A 20,461-nucleotide genomic window follows, 5' to 3' on the forward strand; every position below is an offset into this window, starting at 1 on the left:
CCTTATCTGCATGGAACACCAGATAAGGAGGAGAACACTGCAGAGCAGATAATTCTGAAACTCTTCTAGCAGAAGAAATTGCAACTAAAAACAAAACTTTCCAAGATAATAACTTAATATCAACGGAATGTAAGGGTTCAAACGGAACCCCCTGAAGAACTGAAAGAACTAAATTGAGACTCCAAGGAGGAGTCAAAGGTTTGTAAACAGGCTTAATTCTAACCAGAGCCTGAACAAAGGCTTGAACATCTGGCACAGCTGACAGCTTTTTGTGAAGTAACACAGACAAGGCAGAAATCTGTCCCTTCAGGGAACTTGCAGATAATCCTTTTTCCAATCCTTCTTGAAGGAAGGATAGAATCTTAGGAATCTTAACCTTGTCCCAAGGGAATCCTTTAGATCCACACCAACAGATATATTTTTCCCAAATTTTGTGGAAATCTTTCTAGTTACAGGCTTTCTGGCCTGGACAAGAGTATCGATAACAGAATCTGAGAATCCTCGCTTCGATAAGATCAAGCGTTCAATCTCCAAGCAGTCAGCTGGAGTGAAACCAGATTCGGATGTTCGAACGGACCCTGAACAAGCAGGTCTCGTCTCAAAGGTAGCTTCCAAGGTGGAGCCGATGACATATTCACCAGATCTGCATACCAAGTCCTGCGTGGCCACGCAGGAGCTAACAAGATCACCGACGCCCTCTCCTGATTGATCCTGGCTACCAGCCTGGGGATGAGAGGAAACGGCGGGAACACATAAGCTAGTTTGAAGGTCCAAGGTGCTACTAGTGCATCCACTAGAGCCGCCTTGGGATCCCTGGATCTGGACCCGTAGCAAGGAACTTTGAAGTTCTGACGAGAGGCCATCAGATCCATGTCTGGAATGCCCCACAGCTGAGTGACTTGGGCAAAGATTTCCGGATGGAGTTCCCACTCCCCCGGATGCAATGTCTGACGACTCAGAAAATCCGCTTCCCAATTTTCCACTCCTGGGATGTGGATAGCAGACAGGTGGCAGGAGTGAGACTCCGCCCATAGAATGATTCTGGTCACTTCTTCCATCGCTAGGGAACTCCTTGTTCCCCCCTGATGGTTGTCTGATTGAAACCGTATGAACTTGGCCCTCGCTAGCTGAGGCCAAGCCTTGAGAGTATTGAATATCGCTCTCAGTTCCAGAGTATTTATCAGTAGAAGAGATTCTTCCCGAGACCAAAGACCCTGAGCTTTCAGGGATCCCCAGACCGCGCCCCAGCCCATCAGACTGGCGTCGGTCGTGACAATGACCCACTCTGGTCTGCGGAATGTCATCCCTTGTGACAGGTTGTCCAGGGACAGCCACCAACGGAGTGAGTCTCTGGTCCTCTGATTTACTTGTATCTTCGGAGACAAGTCTGTATAGTCCCCATTCCACTGACTGAGCATGCACAGTTGTAATGGTCTTAGATGAATGCGCGCAAAAGGAACTATGTCCATTGCCGCTACCATCAACCCGATCACTTCCATGCACTGAGCTATGGAAGGAAGAGGAACAGAATGAAGTATCCGACAAGAGTCTAGAAGTTTTGTTTTTCTGGCCTCTGTCAGAAAAATCCTTATTTCTAAGGAGTCTATTATTGTTCCCAAGAAGGGAACCCATGTTGACGGAGATAGAGAACTCTTTTCCACGTTCATCTGAGAAAGGCCAGGACAATGTCCGTGTGAGCCTTTGCTTGAGGAAGGGACGACGCTTGAATCAGAATGTCGTCCAAGTAAGGTACTACAGCAATGCCCCTTGGTCTTAGCACCGCTAGAAGGGACCCTAGTACCTTAGTGAAAATCCTTGGAGCAGTGGCTAATCCGAAAGGAAGCGCCACGAACTGGTAATGCTTGTCCAGGAATGCGAACCTTAGGAACCGATGATGTTCCTTGTGGATAGGAATATGTAGATACGCATCCTTTAAATCCACCGTGGTCATGAATTGACCTTCCTGGATGGAAGGAAGAATAGTTCGAATGGTTTCCATCTTGAACGATGGAACCTTGAGAAACTTGTTTAAGATCTTGAGATCTAAGATTGGTCTGAACGTTCCCTCTTTTTTGGGAACTATGAACAGAATGGAGTAGAACCCCATCCCTTGTTCTCTTAATGGAACAGGATGAATCACTCCCATTTTTAACAGGTCTTCTACACAATGTAAGAATGCCTGTCTTTTTATATGGTCTGAAGACAACTGAGACCTGTGGAATCTCCCCCTCGGGGGAAGTCCCTTGAATTCCAGAAGATAACCTTGGGAGACTATTTCTAGCGCCCAAGGATCCAGAACATCTCTTGCCCAAGCCTGAGCGAAGAGAGAGAGTCTGCCCCCCACCAGATCCGGTCCCTGATCGGGGGCCAACATTTCATGCTGTCTTGGTAGCAGTGGCAGGTTTCTTGGCCTGCTTTCCCTTGTTCCAGCCATGCATTGGTCTCCAAGCTGGCTTGGCTTGAGAAGTATTACCCTCTTGCTTAGAGGACGTAGCACTTTGGGCTGGTCCGTTTCTACGAAAGGGACGAAAATTAGGTTTATTTTTTGCCTTGAAAGGCCGATCCTGAGGAAGGGCGTGGCCCTTACCCCCAGTGATATCAGAGATAATCTCTTTCAAGTCAGGGCCAAACAGCGTTTTCCCCTTGAAAGGAATGTTAAGTAGCTTGTTCTTGGAAGATGCATCAGCCGACCAAGATTTTAACCAAAGCGCTCTGCGCGCCACAATAGCAAACCCAGAATTCTTAGCCGCTAACCTCGCCAATTGCAAAGTGGCGTCTAGGGTGAAAGAATTAGCCAATTTGAGAGCATTGATTCTGTCCATAATCTCCTCATAAGGAGGAGAATCACTATCGACCGCCTTTATTAGCTCATCGAACCAGAAACATGCGGCTGTAGCGACAGGGACAATGCATGAAATTGGTTGTAGAAGGTAACCCTGCTGAACAAACATCTTTTTAAGCAAACCTTCTAATTTTTTATCTATAGGATCTTTGAAAGCACAACTATCCTCTATGGGTATAGTGGTGCGTTTGTTTAAAGTGGAAACCGCTCCCTCGACCTTGGGGACTGTCTGCCATAAGTCCTTTCTGGGGTCGACCATAGGAAACAATTTTTTAAATATGGGGGGAGGGACGAAAGGAATACCGGGCCTTTCCCATTCTTTATTAACAATGTCCGCCACCCGCTTGGGTATAGGAAAAGCTTCTGGGAGCCCCGGCACCTCTAGGAACTTGTCCATTTTACATAGTTTCTCTGGGATGACCAACTTGTCACAATCATCCAGAGTGGATAATACCTCCTTAAGCAGAATGCGGAGATGTTCCAACTTAAATTAAAATGTAATCACATCAGGTTCAGCTTGTTGAGAAATGTTCCCTGAATCAGTAATTTCTCCCTCAGACAAAACCTCCCTGGCCCCATCAGACTGGGTTAGGGGCCCTTCAGAAATATTATTATCAGCGTCGTCATGCTCTTCAGTATCTAAAACAGAGCAGTCGCGCTTACGCTGATAAGTGTTCATTTTGGCTAAAATGTTTTTGACAGAATTATCCATTACAGCCGTTAATTGTTGCATAGTAAGGAGTATTGGCGCGCTAGATGTACTAGGGGCCTCCTGAGTGGGCAAGACTCGTGTAGACGAAGGAGGGAATGATGCAGTACCATGCTTACTCCCCTCACTTGAGGAATCATCTTGGGCATCATTGTCATTGTCACATAAATCACATTTATTTAAATGAATAGGAATTCTGGCTTCCCCACATTCAGAACACAGTCTATCTGGTAGTTCAGACATGTTAAACAGGCATACACTTGATAACCAAGTACAAAAAACGTTTTAAAATAAAACCGTTACTGTCACTTTAAATTTTAAACTGAACACACTTTATTACTGCAATTGCGAAAAAACATGAAGGAATTGTTCAAAATTCACCAAATTTTCACCACAGTGTCTTAAAACCTTAAAAGTATTGCACACCAAATTTGGAAGCTTTAACCCTTAAAATAACGGAACCGGAGCCGTTTTTATATTTAACCCCTTTACAGTCCCTGGAATCTGCTTTACTGAGACCCAACCAAGCCCAAAGGGGAATACGATACCAAATGATGCCTTCAGAAAGACTTTTCTATGTATCAGAGCTCCACACACATGCAGCTGCATGCCATGCTGTTCTCAAAAACAAGTGCGCCATACCGGCGCGAAAATGAGGCTCTGACTATGATTAGGGAAAGCCCCTATAGAATAAAGTGTCTAAAACAGTGCCTGCCGATATTATTTTACAAAAAATACCCAGATTAAATGATTCCTCAAGGCTAAATATGTGTTAAATATGATCGATTTAGCCCAGAAAAAGTCTACAGTCTTAATAAGCCCTTGTGAAGCCCTTATTTACGATCGTAATAAACATGGCTTACCGGATCCCATAGGGAAAATGACAGCTTCCAGCATTACATCGTCTTGTTAGAATGTGTCATACCTCAAGCAGCAAGAGACTGCTCACTGTTCCCCCAACTGAAGTTAATTGCTCTCAACAGTCCTGTGTGGAACAGCCATGGATTTTAGTGACGGTTGCTAAAATCATTTTCCTCATACAAACAGAAATCTTCATCTCTTTTCTGTTTCTGAGTAAATAGTACATACCAGCACTATTTCAAAATAACAAACTCTTGATTGAATAATAAAAACTACAGTTAAACACTAAAAAACTCTAAGCCATCTCCGTGGAGATGTTGCCTGTACAACGGCAAAGAGAATGACTGGGGTAGGCGGAGCCTAGGAGGGATCATGTGACCAGCTTTGCTGGGCTCTTTGCCATTTCCTGTTGGGGAAGAGAATATCCCACAAGTAAGGATGACGCCGTGGACCGGACACACCTATGTTGGAGAAAAGCGATCAAATATCTAGGGGTCTACCTATCCCCAAGCACACAAGATACACAAACTTTGAACTATAAAGCCCTTACAACACATATTACCTCGCTACTCAGAAACTGGGGAGATACATTTTTATCCTGGCTTGGCAGACAATGCAATCAAAATGATAATCTTGCCTAAAATATTATATCTTCTACAGACCTTGCCAATACCCCTTCCAGATAGAATAATATTTAATCTACAAAAAATGTTAAATTCCTTTATAGGGTCGCATAAACACCCTCGTATTGCCACGGCCACACTGTATCGCCCTAAAGAGCTAGGAGGACTTGGTGCCCCAAACATACTACACTATAGATCTGCAACTTTTCTAACTAGGATAGTGGATTGGTGCAAACATGCCACCAGTAAAGAATGGGTCCAATTGGAACACCATTTATCTAATGACACAACCTTAGGTGGACAGTGTTGGCTCCCACCTACTCATAGAACACTGTTTCCCACGACATCGACCATTACAAGAGAAACCTACAAGACTTGGGACAAGATCATAAAGAAACAAACATATTTCAACAGTGTATTCACCCCTAACACCAATGGTAGGGAACCCTGCATGCCCAATACATCTAAAGTTACACGGCCAAAACAGGGAAGAGATTAATGAAACCCTTCCAGCCCACAATTTCTTTGTAGAAAAGTAGAAGTAGAGCGAGCATTGCAAATCCCCCTACCCTATAACATATGGATTTTTCTCTTTAATCATTTCCCCAAAATTAAATGTAAGCTTAGGCTTACATTATTGACATTAATGATCAACTCAGCTAAAAAACTGATCCCTCTTAACTGGAAAAAGAGGACGCTTCCAACAATTGCAGAATGGAAAGACACAATAACACACAACTTACAGTTGGAAAAATACCACTATGGACACACTAACCGACTGGATGAATATTCCTCCATCTGTTTTCTATGGGAGGAATATTTGAATTCCAGATGAACTGACCTCTAGGGCAAGTGGAAAAGGTGACCACTAGAGGACGTTATGGGGAACTTTGATCTAGGTCGCAGGGCCAACCAGCCTAGACTTGCCTCTCCTACAACACAGATATATTAGATATAAATGAGGAATGCTAGAAATCAAGGTAACCATTCACAAATCTTGGATGGCACACTGGTACGTTGCTTAGGAACATATGTACTCATGTACCTATTTATTTATCTATCTATCTAATCATCTCATAATTTAGTTATATCATAGCTGAACCCTGTAAATGTATAATTGAATTGCTATTCTGTTGATTGGAGCATTATGATCTGATATGGACATTTTACAAGATTGACTATATGAGAGGGACTTTGAAAAGAGTCCTTGGCTTTAAGAGATTAGTATATTCTGATTCCATATAACTGTGCTTTCTATGTAAGATGATGCTATGTCACTACACTTGTTTGTGCAAGGAATGTGATAATCTACAATCACACCTGTGCTCTGTATCTGTTTATTACTTTCAATAAAGTTTGTTTTTGAAAAAAAAAAAAAAAAAAAAAAAGAAACAGTGCTGGGAGTATTCTATTACTTTGTCATTAAATTATCGTAATACGTTAAAGAAGACACTATGAACACCATTTATTGCTGCTTTGGAGACCTTGTGGTGCAAGCTCTCTACCACACTGTACTGTGAAAGTTTACATTTTTAATGTCATGCCCCTTTAATGTTATAATAAAACCTACACAAGCTCAAAGGATTTTATCAAACCTTAAATTTTAACTTGCCTCAGGAAGACCTTTGAATACTGAATGCTTATAATTTAAGAGGTTCCATTGCTACTGGCAGTTGAAAGAATGCCACAAAGTAATAGGCTGAGATTCAGTATGAGGTCTGACCACCCTTGACATTGCAGTTGAATGATTTTGCCAATAACCATCTAGAAAACAGAAGTGCCAACAGTGTAGTGAGTTAAGGTTACAGCTATGTTTCTTAACCCCCTGGAAGTCTGAGATCTGTTGAAGCAAAGCACTGCACGTCTGTCACAAAAGAGAATAAAGAGAGATTGCACCTCCAAAAATGTCACTTGCAACATTCATACATATGCACCAATGTTGCAGATATGTGAAGCCAATGGTGAAAATATGGCCATTGTGATATCCTGACAGCTGCATTGTGCAATACTATGCTCTGCTGAACTATTATGCTGAACTTGCAAATTATCAACAGTTTTTAAATAAAAACATTTAGACAATATTTATCTTTTCTAACATACATGTCTCATTAAAATATGCTATTTAAAATCAATAGTTTAAATCAAATTGCAAAAGAAAAGTGTACACACATTGAAAAAAGCATTTGTGCTTAGAGCTTGTTCAATAAATATAGTCATAAAATGATTGGATTCTGTTTACAATACATGTTGAAATTCTGAAATAATAAAATGTTCCTAACACAACTTATCTTAAGTTACAGCAAGGTTTCTCACTTTTTTCGTGGCATCACAAATCACTCTCTTTGAAAGAAAAGGGAAGAAAAAAAATAAAACGGTACAAATTGTTCCTACTGTACATTTGAGTTCTGTTGAAACAAACAACTTTGATACACTGACAGGGAAATTAAGCTCTTTACTTGCATGATCACATTTCTAAAACTCAAATGAAAAGAAAAAAAGTAAAATGAAGTGAACGTTTAAGGTGGTCTTCTAAGAACAAGAGCTTTTTCCCTTCAATAATGAGGATGCAAAGGAGGTGCCATCCTCTTTCTTTCCCAAATGCCTTTTTAAACTAACCCTTGTTGTCTAAACGAGGATGGTCCACTGCTGCACATAATGCCACATGGAATGAGAAAATCAAGAAAACATTAAGAGATAAAAATAACATTTCATTCTCTCAGGAGGTTCTCTTTAAAAGCTTTTCTCTCAAAGATATTATGCAGCTATGGAAAAAGAGGTGCCTCGTGATCAATGTTTTCCAGAGGAGTATCAAAGTGAAAATATACTGCTAAGAGTATCTAAGCTGCGCTTAGACCTAAGGAATAAACACTAGAAATGGAAACATTCAAAGCTGAGTAACATGAAATAGCCTAATTGATTGGAATATGAAGGTTGTCATGAACTACCGTGGCTCCTGACAATAGTTCTAGCCTCACATAACTTGGCTACAGATCTCAAATAACTCATGTTAACAAGACTGGCTGCTAGATCAGAATAGAATGTAAAAGCCATAACCGTGCTCTGTATATTAGGAGGAAAAGAGTTATTACATAAACACAGAGATCCAGAACCAGAGTCTTTGCAGGGAATTGAGGAAGAAAAATGTCTAAGTAACTTAGAGAAAATAATATGACTATGCTTGAAACTCGTCACTTACAGTGATCAATAATAGATAACTAAGTATCAGTCTTGCACAAATATACATTCCACGTATACGGATTTAACTTCCATGCTCCAATTTAAAAAGAAAATGTGTTCTTTCAAACACGGCAATAGTTATTTATAGATGTCCTTAATTAGTCTCTGAAGAGGTAACACGATAAGACAACCGGCTTTTAAACTTAGAGAAACCTAGGTGACATCAGGATGGTGGCAATTGTTTTACAGAGAGAACAAAAATGTTAATATAAAAAATTAAATTTCATGATTACTTATTTTCAGACTAATCGTTGCTTTGTATACACCCCATTAGTAGGAATGATGTCTAAACAAGAGTCTATAGCTAAAGCTAAATATAAGACAACAAGTATATTTAGCTCATTGCACTGCTGTGTTGCAGGCAGTAAAGAGAGAAAAAGTACTAACGTCTTCTTACACAATACCCCAGTCATACTAAGTTCTGTTCATTAGTTTTTGGACCTAAGGAAGCAGATCTACACATTAAATAAGAACTTAAAATATAGAAAATAAGGCAAAAAGGATGGGAATGGATATGTATTTATAGTAACCGTGCAAACAATATACTGAAACCTATCCTTTGGCAACATGTATAGGTAAACTGTGCTATAACTGCACATTCCCAAGGTAACTGGCATTTTCTGTACAAGATCCACATTAAATGCATTTGTAATGCCGTTTCTGCCTGTGTAGTCTGAATCTAGGCCAGTCATGTGAGCATATCTAGAATGCTTTTGTTGTTTATGAGAAGTCACACCTGTAAACAATTTTTGTTTGTTAGCCATTAAATAAAACAAAGGAAGTTTGAGTTTTGCGTGAGCTATAACTAAATGCTTACCCTTAAATCAATGACTCTATTGTCCAGTCTTGTATCCTGGTTTACAGTAGCTCTTCCTTCCTAAAGAAGGAAGAAAAAAAAAATGAAGAAAAACACAGACATCAAGCAAATCAACATGTTATGGTGAGTCTTGTTGGTAGGAACATAAACATCAGGATCATTAACACACTATCATGCTAGGCAAATTATATTATGCACTGTGCAGCAAGTGCACAAAGCAGCTTTTTACCAAATGACAACACCAGTTTACTACTGTTATTAAAGGGACATGCAACCCAAGTTTTTTCTTTCATGATTTAGAAATTGCATGCAATTTTAAACAACTTTCTAATTTACTTCTATGATCTATTTTGCTCCATTCTCTTGATATCCTTTGCTGAAAAGCATATCTAAATATGCTTACTAGTTTCTGATTGGTGACTGCACATAGATGCCTCATGTGATTGGCTCACCCATGTGCATTGTTATTTCTTCAGCAAAGGATATCTAAAGAATAAAGCAAATTAGATAATAGAAGTAAATAAGAATGTTGTTTAAAATTGTATTCTCTACCTGAATCATGACAGAAACATTTTGGGTTTAGTGTCCCTTTAACTTAGAGAAATTAGAGGGACAGTCAACACCAGAATTGTTGTTTAAAAAGAAAGATAATCCCTTTATTACCCATTCTGTCTTAAATTGACAGGGCGGGCCGTGGACTCGTCGTATCATAGAAGAAATTAATTTATCAGGTAAGCATAAATTTACTTTTCTTCTATAAGATACGACGAGTCCACGGATTCATCATTTACTTGTGGGATACAATACCAAAGCTACAGGACACGGATGAACGGGAGGGACAAGACAGATGGCTAAACAGAAGGAACCACTGCTTGAAGAACTTTTCTCCCAAAAATAGCCTCCGAAAAAGCAAAAGTATAAAAATTTTAAAATTTGGAAAAGGTATGAAGCGAAGACCAAGTCGCAGCCTTACAAATCTGTTCAACAGAAGCATCATTTTCAAAAGCCCATGTGGAAGCCACCGCTCTAGTAGAGTGAGCTATAATTCTTTCAGGAGGCTGCTGTCCAGCAGTCTCGTATGCCAAACGAATGATGCTTTTCAGCCAAAAAGAAAGAGAGTTAGCCGTAGCTTTTTGATCTCTACGTTTTCCAGAATAGACAACAAACAGAGAAGATGTTTGACGTAAATCTTTGGTCGCTTGCAAGTAAAACTTCAAAGCACAAACCACATCCAAGTTGTGCAACAGACGCTCCTTCTTAGAGGAAGGATTAGGACACAGAAAAGGAACAACAATTTCCTGATTAATATTCTTATTAGTAACAACCTTAGGAAGGAATCCAAATTTGGTACGCAAAACCACCTTATCAGCATGAAAAACAAGATGAGGCGAGTCGCATTGCAATGCAGATAGCTCAGAAACTCTTCGAGCTGAAGAGATAGCAACTAAAAACAGAACTTTCCAAGATAGAAGCTTAATATCTATGGAATGCATAGGTTCAAACGGAACCCCTTGAAGAACTTTAAGAACTAAATTCAAATTCCATGGCGGAGCAACAGGTTTAAACACAGGCTTGATTCTAACTAAAAACACACAAAGATGAACAGTGGCACTACTTAGACTTTTCCTCTTGTAATAAATCAAAATCAGAGGTGAGGGTTAGATTAATTTTACTGTATGTTAGAGGAAATGGTGCTTGTGCACAAATATAAATATATACACAAAGGAAGAATGGTATAAAGGATACCAGACTACCCAAAGTATGCACTTACAGCACTCTAGGTCTGAACTAAAGATTGGGATTCCGTAACAGGATATTAAAATATAACTTTTATTGGTATTAAAGTTAAAAAACCAAAATTTGTTTGGTTGCTACACACACGATTAAAATTTGCTCCAGTGCTTGAATCAGTATAATGAGTTTCACATTAGATCACTATTCATGATAATTCGGCCTGAATAAATTCACTAGTTATAGTGATCTAAATAGTTCAATGAATCAACTTGCTAATGGTTACCAACAGAGTGTTCATCTGAATAGTAGAGCTTATATATAAATTCTGGTCAAGGTTATGTACTCTCAGCTATATAGGTTCCTGCTATCCTCATTCAATATAATGGATGATAGCAGAGTAAAAATTATTAATAATGATTATCCACAAATAGGGGTACTGGTGAATTAAATATTCACAAAAACGAGGGTTTGATCAATTCTAACCTGGGTTATAATTTTAACCTGTTTATTGGTATAAATAGTAATGTGTGCGTGCTTGGTGTTACTGTAGTTTTCGAAATTTCATTAGGTATATATTCCTAAAAATTGGAGTACAGTTATAATCACAAAAAGCCTAGTTCTGTGTAGCCCAGACCTTCGATCTGGCCACTTTGGTTCACTAAAGTTATTAAATAGTTAGACCCTGATTAGTCCATATAGCAATGGCTGTAAAGGTTACTATGGATTAGGTTAATCCACCTTTATAAATTTTAGGCGTATGTTTCATGAAAAACTAAATCAACTATCCCAGCGACTCCCAGATTTGTATCAGTTGACAAGTGTCCCAAAGTTTATTAACAGTGTCACAAATTATTATTATTCTGATCCAGTGTATGGAAATTCAGATTAATTGCCTTTTGGCGCAGCCACTGTTATGGTCACAAGTCTTATAATTATCAGTCCTCAGTTTGTAACATTCTTCTCATAGGGCATTTATACACTGGGTTTTATAACTACAGTTAAATTTGGCATGCCCACTTTCAATAAATGTTTCTTATGATTTAGTTTCAATTAAATAACCGTGTTGTGATATCAATTAATTTCGAAAGCTCTGACAGCTGTGTTCAAAGTTAAAGCTCGGTCTGGCACAACTCAGATTATAAATATAGAGTTAACAGTCCATTTGTTTAATTCGCAACTAAGTTGCAGTTTGATATATATGTTTCGGTTTAAGCGCTGTGTGGTACAGCTAATGCTGTCACTATCAGGTAGTGTCAACCGCACTCATACGTTTGTAAGGTCTTACAATACACGCACATTCACACACTAATTAGATAGTTTAAGTTAAAACTGGCACAACCCAGTTATTGTAGTAATATCCACAATGTGGCAAATAATTTTTAAAGAAACTTAGTTAACTATTAATGGAATAAAGTCTGGCACAACCCAGGCTATATGGTATTAGCTCGTTATTGTATATATAGTAAGAAAGATTTTTCTATAAGCACCATGTAACGGTCTCTATTAGGTACCCTGACCAGATAGGTCAAATATCAAAGTTAAAGCTCTATAATTGCGGTAACCTTTTGCTCCACATGATTTTAGCGATACTGGGCTAGTTTAAAATACATAAAGAATAGAGCGTGAACGAGTTCAACACTCTCCCCTGACGCGTTTCGCCCGATTGGGCTTTATCAAAGGCAGCGAGCCGCCGTGTTTTTGGGGATATATACCCTGTGGGACCGGAAGTCCCGCCCCCGCTCCACTCTGATAGGATTTCTAATTGGTTCTGAGTGAATTGATAGACAGCTATTTGCTCTAATCGCAAAGTCATGTATACGGACCTACATGAGTCATACTCATGGGTGCTGCGATTGGTTCTGACTGAATTGATGGACAGTAGGTTACTCCAATAGCACGTTAATGTTTATAATACTACATGGTCCGTATTGTGGAGAATGACATTTATGTTGTGTATATTATCGTAAGAAGATTTGACAATAGTAAACTGACTCTCAAGTATCTAAATCTAACCATTATTGATATAAATCGGATATTCGTTATAGGATATTGATCATCGGAATTCCTAGGATTCAATACGCTAAAAATAATAATGATAATAACTCTCAGGTACCATACATTCTCAGATTTTGTGGATATCATAAATCTGTAAATATGTTAACAAATGTTCCTGTAATTATAGTCCACATCATTAAGTATACGATAATTGAATCTACATTTACTGTTCTCCCACCATAGTCTTGGTTCAATGTTTTAACCTATTTACTATTCATTATTTATACAATTACGTTCAAAGGCTCACTGGAGCGTTGCTTCAAAAGCATTATAGATTAGTATACCAGAATTAGTTTCTGCAGCTATTTTTATATAAGCAACTGCTGGTTCAATTTTCAAAATTAATTTATTCAAAGGGGGAATAAAATGAAAGTGTTGTGTATAGAACATCTATTCAATTGTAATATGTGTACTGTCTTCCATACACCTAAATTAAAGTGACATGTGTATTTCTTCTAATAAACTTTTATTTGACTGGAATATGCTATGTTATTATGCGTACAAACAAACATGTGAATGTTGTGGGGCAGTGAAGAGATGGGAAAAGGAAGTGACAAGGGAAAAAGTGTGAAAGGAGTGAAAGAGGGTGTTTATGGGAGTTGGTTATATTAAAAAGTGTTGCTAAGGATGCTAGAAAAAGGAATATAAAACTGAAAAATTATTAGATTTCAAAACCAGAATCACTTATATATGTGAGTATATCATGAGAGTGAATGTCATTTATTTCCTTGTAAGGATTTGATAAATATCGTTCGATGCTTAACTTATTTGTCATATAAGTTATAATATAGGTTATTGTAATAACCATCAACCTCACTATCTTTTGGGGGAAATGGCAATGTTAGCTATTAGATCATATACTGTTATATGAATGTACAGAATGAGAGTTAGGTACTGGATCAATATTTTATCAATATTTTAGCAGATATCCTAATATTGCCCTGTCGAAATTAATTGATATCACAACACGGTTATTTAATTGAAACTAAATCATAAGAAACATTTATTGAAAGTGGGCATGCCAAATTTAACTGTAGTTATAAAACCCAGTGTATAAATGCCCTATGAGAAGAATGTTACAAACTGAGGACTGATAATTATAAGACTTGTGACCATAACAGTGGCTGCGCCAAAAGGCAATTAATCTGAATTTCCATACACTGGATCAGAATAATAATAATTTGTGACACTGTTAATAAACTTTGGGACACTTGTCAACTGATACAAATCTGGGAGTCGCTGGGATAGTTGATTTAGTTTTTCATGAAACATACGCCTAAAATTTATAAAGGTGGATTAACCTAATCCATAGTAACCTTTACAGCCATTGCTATATGGACTAATCAGGGTCTAACTATTTAATAACTTTAGTGAACCAAAGTGGCCAGATCGAAGGTCTGGGCTACACAGAACTAGGCTTATTGTGATTATAACTGTACTCCAATTTTTAGGAATATATACCTAATGAAATTTCGAAAACTACAGTAACACCAAGCACGCACACATTACTATTTATACCAATAAACAGGTTAAAATTATAACCCAGGTTAGAATTGATCAAACCCTCGTTTTTGTGAATATTTAATTCACCAGTACCCCTATTTGTGGATAATCATTATTAATAATTTTTACTCTGCTATCATCCATTATATTGAATGAGGATAGCAGGAACCTATATAGCTGAGAGTACATAACCTTGACCAGAATTTATATATAAGCTCTACTATTCAGATGAACACTCTGTTGGTAACCATTAGCAAGTTGATTCATTGAACTATTTAGATCACTATAACTAGTGAATTTATTCAGGCCGAATTATCATGAATAGTGATCTAATGTGAAACTCATTATACTGATTCAAGCACTGGAGCAAATTTTAATCGTGTGTGTAGCAACCAAACAAATTTTGGTTTTTTAACTTTAATACCAATAAAAGTTATATTTTAATATCCTGTTACGGAATCCCAATCTTTAGTTCAGACCTAGAGTGCTGTAAGTGCATACTTTGGGTAGTCTGGTATCCTTTATACCATTCTTCCTTTGTGTATATATTGATTCTAACTAAAGCCTGACAGAACGACTGAACGTTTGGAACATCTGCCAGATGCTTGTGCAGTAAAATTGATAAAGCAGATATCTGTCCCTTTAGGGAACTAGCTGATAGCCCCTTCTCCAATCCTTCTTGGAAAAAAGGACAAAATCCTAGGAATCCTTACCTTACTCCATGAGTAGCCTTTGGATTCACACCAATAAAGATATTTACGCCATATCTTATGATAAATTTTCCTAGTGACGGTATCTATGACCGACTCAGAGAATCCCCGCTTGGATAAAATCAAGCATTCAATCTCCAGGCAGTCAGCCGCAGAGAAACTAGATTTGTATGCTGGAACAGACCTTGAATGAGAAGGTCCTGTCTCAGTGGCAGAGTCCACGGTGGTAGAGATGACATGTCCACCAGGTCTGCATACCAAGTCCTGCGTGGCCACGCAGGTGCTATCAAAATCACTGAAGCTCTCTCCTGTTTGATTCTGGCAATCAGACGAGGAAGGAGAGGAAACGGTGGAAACACATAAGCCAGGTTGAACGACCAAGGTACTGCTAGAGCATCTATCAGTACTGCTTGAGGATCCCTTGATTTGGACCCGTAACAAGGAAGTTTGGCATTCTGACAAGATGCCATCAGATCCAATTCTGGTGTGCCCCATTGATGAATCAATTGTGCAAACACCTCCGGATGGAGTTCCCGCTCCCCCAGATGAAAAGTCTGACGACTTAGAAAATCCTCTTCCAAGTTCTCCACTCCTGGGATATAGATTGCTGATAGATGGCAAGAGTGAGTCTCTGCCCATCTAATTATTTTGGAAACCTCTATCATCGCTAGAGAACTCTTTGTTCCCCCCTGATGATTGATATATGCTACAGTCGTGATGTTGTCCGACTGGAATCTTATGAATTTGGCCAAAGCCAACTGAGGCCAAGCGCATTGAATATCGCTCTCAGTTCTAGAATATTTATCAGGAGGAGAGCCTCCTCCTGAGTCCACACACCCTGTGCTTTCAGGGAATTCCAGACTGCACCCCAGCCCAATAGGCTGGCGTCCGTCGTCACTATGACCCATGCTGGCCTGCAGAAACACATTCCCTGGGACAGATGATCCTGTGACAACCACCAAAGAAGAGAGTCTCTGGTCTCTTGATCCAGATTTATCCGAGGAGATAAAATTTGCATAATCCCCATTCCACTGATTGAGCATGCATAGTTGCAGTGGTCTGAGATGCAAGCGAGCAAACGGAACTATGTCCATTGTCGCTACTATTAGTCAGATTACCTCCATACACTGAGCCACGGACGGCCGATGAATGGAATAAAGATCTTTTCCGTCAGAAAAATTTTCATGTCTACCGAATCTATCAGGGTTTTCAGGAATGGAACTCTTGTGAGGGGGATAAGTGAACTCTTTTTTACGTTCACCTTCCACCCGTGGGATCTTAGAAAAGCCAACCCGATGTCCGTGTGAGATTTGGCTAGTTGGTAAGTTGACGCCTGAATTAAGATATCGTCCAGAAAAGGCGCCACTGCTATGCACCGCGGCCTTAGAACCGCCAGAAGGGACCCTAGCACCTTTGTGAAAATTCTGGGAGCTGTGGCCAACCCGAAGGGAAGAGCCACAAACCGGTAATGCTTGTCCAGAAAGGCGAACCTGAGGAACTGGTGATGATTTTTGTGGATAGGGATGTGCAGATACGCATCCTTTAAATCCATGGTGGTCATACATTGACCCTCCTGGATCATTGGTAAAATAGTCCGAATGGTGTCCATCTTGAAGGATGGGACTGAAGTTGTTTAGGATCTTGAGATCTAAAATTGGTCTGAAGGTTCCCTCTTTTTTGGGATCCACAAACAGATTGGAGTAAAACCCTTGCCCCTGTTCTGTTTTTGGAACTGGGCAGATTATTCCCATGGTATATAGGTCTTCTACACAACGTAAGAACGCCTCTCTTTTTGTCTGGTTTAAAGACAACCGAGAAAGATGGAATCTCCCCCTTGGAGGAGAATCTTTGAAGTCTAGAAGATATCCCTGGGTCACAATTTCTAAAGCCCAGGAGTCCTCAACGTTTCTTGCCCAAGCCTGAGCAAAGAGAGAAAGTATGCCCCCTACTAGATCTGGTCCCGGATCGGGGGCTGCCCCTTCATGCTGTCTTGGTGGCAGCAGCGGGCTTCTTGGCCTGTTTACCTTTGTTCCAAGTCTGGTTAGGTCTCCAGACTGACTTGGATTGAGCAAAATTCCCCTCTTGCTTTGCAGCAGGGGAGGAGGTAGAGGGACCACCTTTGAAGTTTTGAAAGGAACGAAAATTATTTTGTTTGGTCCTCATCTTATTAGTCTTATCCTGAGGAAGGGCATGGCCTTTTCGTCCAGTGATGTCTGAAATTATCTCTTTCAGTTCAGGCCCGAATAGGGTCTTACCCTTGAAAGGGATGGCTAAAAGCTTAGATTTTGATGATACGTCAGCAGACCAGGACTTAAGCCATAACGCTCTATGCGCTAAAATGGCAAAACCTGAATTCTTTGCCGCTAATTTCGCTAGTTGAAAAGCGGCATCTGTAATGAAAGAATTAGCTAGCTTGAGAGCACTAATTCTATCCAGAATATCATCTAATGGGGTCTCAACCTGAAGAGCCTCCTCTAGAGCCTCGAACCAAAATGCAGCTGCAGTAGTTACAGGAACAATGCACGCTATAGGTTGCAGAAGAAAACCCTGATGAATAAATATTTGCTTTAGAAGACCCTCTAATTTTTTATCCATAGGATCTTTGAAAGCACAACTGTCCTCAATAGGTATAGTTGTACGCTTAGCCAGGGTAGAAATAGCTCCCTCAACCTTAGGGACCGTCTGCCACGAATCCCGAATGGTGTCAGATATGGGAAACATTTTCTTAAAAGTAGGAGGGGGAGAAAAGGGAATACCTGGTCTATCCCACTCCTTTGTAACAATGTCCGAAATCCTCTTAGGGACCGGAAAAACATTAGTGTAAGTAGGAACCTCTAGATATCTATCCATTTTACACAATTTCTCTGGTGGAATTACAATAGGGTCACAATCATCCAGAGTCGCTAAAACCTCCCTGAGTAACAAGCGGAGGTGTTCTAGCTTAAATTTAAAAGCCGTCATATCTGAGTCTGTCTGAGGGAACATCTTTCCTGAATCAGAAATCTCTCCCTCAGACAGCAATTCCCTCACCCCTAACTCAAAACATTGTGAGGGCACATCGGAGATGGCTAATAAAGCGTCAGAGGGCTCAGCATTTACTCTCACACCGGACCTACTGCGCTTCCCCTGCAACTCAGGCAGCTTGGATAAAACCACTGTGAGGGTATTATTCATAACTGCGGCCATATCTTGCAGGGTGAAAGAATTAGACGCACTAGACGTACTTGGCGTCGCTTGCGCGGGCGTTAATGGCTGTGACACTTGGGGAGAATTAGATGGCATAACCTGATTCCCTTCTGACGGAGAATCATCCTGCGACATACTTTTATCAGCTAAAATATGTTCTTGCAATTTATTGCCCTTTCAGTGCATGAGGGACACATTTTAAGTGGGGGTTCCACAATGGCTTCCAGACACATTTAACATTGGCTTTCCTCAATGTCAGACATGTTAAACAGGCTAGTAATGACCACAAACAGGCTTGAAAACACTTTATTTAGTGAGAAAATAACAATCTTTAAAAATGGTACTGCGCCTTTAAGAGAAAAAAAGCATACAAGTTCTGCAAAACTGCTTTAAAATAATCAAATCTTTGCAATTTTTTGTATAAGTATTCAAATTATGCAGCTAAGTTTGCCCCACAAGGAAAGGAACACTTCACCCTTACTGTAAAAAAACGGATAATTAATCAAGGTTTAAATCCGGAAAAAAACACCCCCTGCACCTCGCCACAGCCCTGTTGTGGCGCCTACCTGCCCTCAGGGATCTGGAAAACAGGGGTAAAGCTTTGATTTGGCCCAATACTTCCACAAGGGCCCACCAGAGTTGGAGCTTGCTGCTTGCCTTGCAAATACAACTGCGCAACTGAGGCGCAAAAATAGGCCCCGCCCATCTCACTCAATGTCTCTCAGCCCAAATGAACCGCACCAGAGCGGTCCCAAACTAGCCATGTGGGTTCTTAAGCCCAAAAAAAGAAGCCAAGTGTACCCTCCAATAAAGCATCAAAAATGTTACTGCCAAAAACGTTATCAGCACTCCCAGTTCAATAAACGTTTGCCCACAAACATTCAAACTCATTGTCAACCATTTTTTCTTAGCCCCTATATGCAAGCTTAGTAATACCCCTCTTCTCTTAGGATTACTGCTTACCCTTACCCTCATGGGGATACTGTCAGCCAATTCTGAAATACCACAGTCTCTCCAGAAAAAAATGACTGAACATACCTCACTGCTTATAGCATGAAAAACGTTGCTCACACTGAAGTTTCTTAAGTACTCCTCAGCCATTCTGTGGGAACTGCTCTGGATCTTAGTGACAAATGCTAAGATCATCAGCCTCCAGGCAGAAGTCTTCATTCCATCTACTGCCTGAGAGAAAATAGTACACACCGGTACCATTTAAAATAAAAACTCTTGCTTGAAGAAAATAAAAACTAACATTTTATCACCTCTTTCACTTTACCCTTCCTAGTACTTAGAGTAGGCAAAGAGAATGACTGGGGGTGGAGCTAAGGGAAGAGCTATATAGACAGCTCTGCTGTGGTGCTCTTTGCCACTTCCTGTTAGCAGGAGGATAATATCCCACAAGTAAAGGATGAATCCGTGGACTCGTCGTATCTTATAGAAGAAATTAGCATATGAACATCCTAGGTTTAGCTTTCAACTAACAATATCAAAAGAACAAAGCAAAATTGGTGATAAAAGTAAATTGGAAAGTTGTTTAAAATTACACCCCCTATTTAAATCATTAAAGTTTTTTTTGGACTTGACTGTCCCTTTAAGTACAAAATCAAATAAATTAAGCAGAGAGGAAAAAAAGGGCATTTATTTTCCAATGTTTCCAGTAATTTAGATGTGATTATTTTTTTTCTACTCTACTCAGAGAGAAGTACATTTACCATATGGCACAGTTTGACAGTCATAGCTACACATGTTACACAGTGACTGTTTAGATACTGCATCTAGTTCTGAGTATAAGAAATATACATTAAACATAAAAAAGGACTATAGTGCCCCTTTAATGCTTTCATCTGTGCATTTTAATTCTGAGCTTAGAACATGACAGTTTTTAACTATACTTATTCAACATTTAACATATTAAAAGAACATAAATGCAGAATTATCTTTATTTGAGCTACATATTAACATTAAGAGAACATAAAAGCAACTGCCAAAAAAGGATATTTTTTGTAAACTCAGGAAGTTGTAAATAAGTATGTATAGGTCTCCCAAGAGTCATACTCATTTATAGTATTGTTGGAACCATATGTGACTAACCTATCACAAGTAGAAACATGGTTTAAATACAGGTTTTGCTATGAGTTTTTAATTTCTCATATACTAGATTTAAAAAAAAAAACAAAGCAGTGC

General features: G+C 39.4%; 1 protein-coding gene across 1 annotated transcript in view; it reads right to left on the reverse strand.

Moving 5' to 3' along the window:
- Nucleotides 1-20,461, reverse strand: part of DARS1 (aspartyl-tRNA synthetase 1) — a 436,414-nt gene that overhangs the window by 171,638 nt on the left and 244,315 nt on the right. The window contains exon 9 of the mRNA XM_053698254.1: nt 9,090-9,149. Coding sequence (XP_053554229.1) covers nt 9,090-9,149 — 60 coding nt within the window. The remainder of the gene's footprint in view (nt 1-9,089; nt 9,150-20,461) is intronic.

This window comes from Bombina bombina, chromosome 1 (assembly GCF_027579735.1).
Source record: "Bombina bombina isolate aBomBom1 chromosome 1, aBomBom1.pri, whole genome shotgun sequence".
Classification (NCBI taxonomy): Eukaryota; Metazoa; Chordata; class Amphibia; order Anura; family Bombinatoridae; genus Bombina; species Bombina bombina.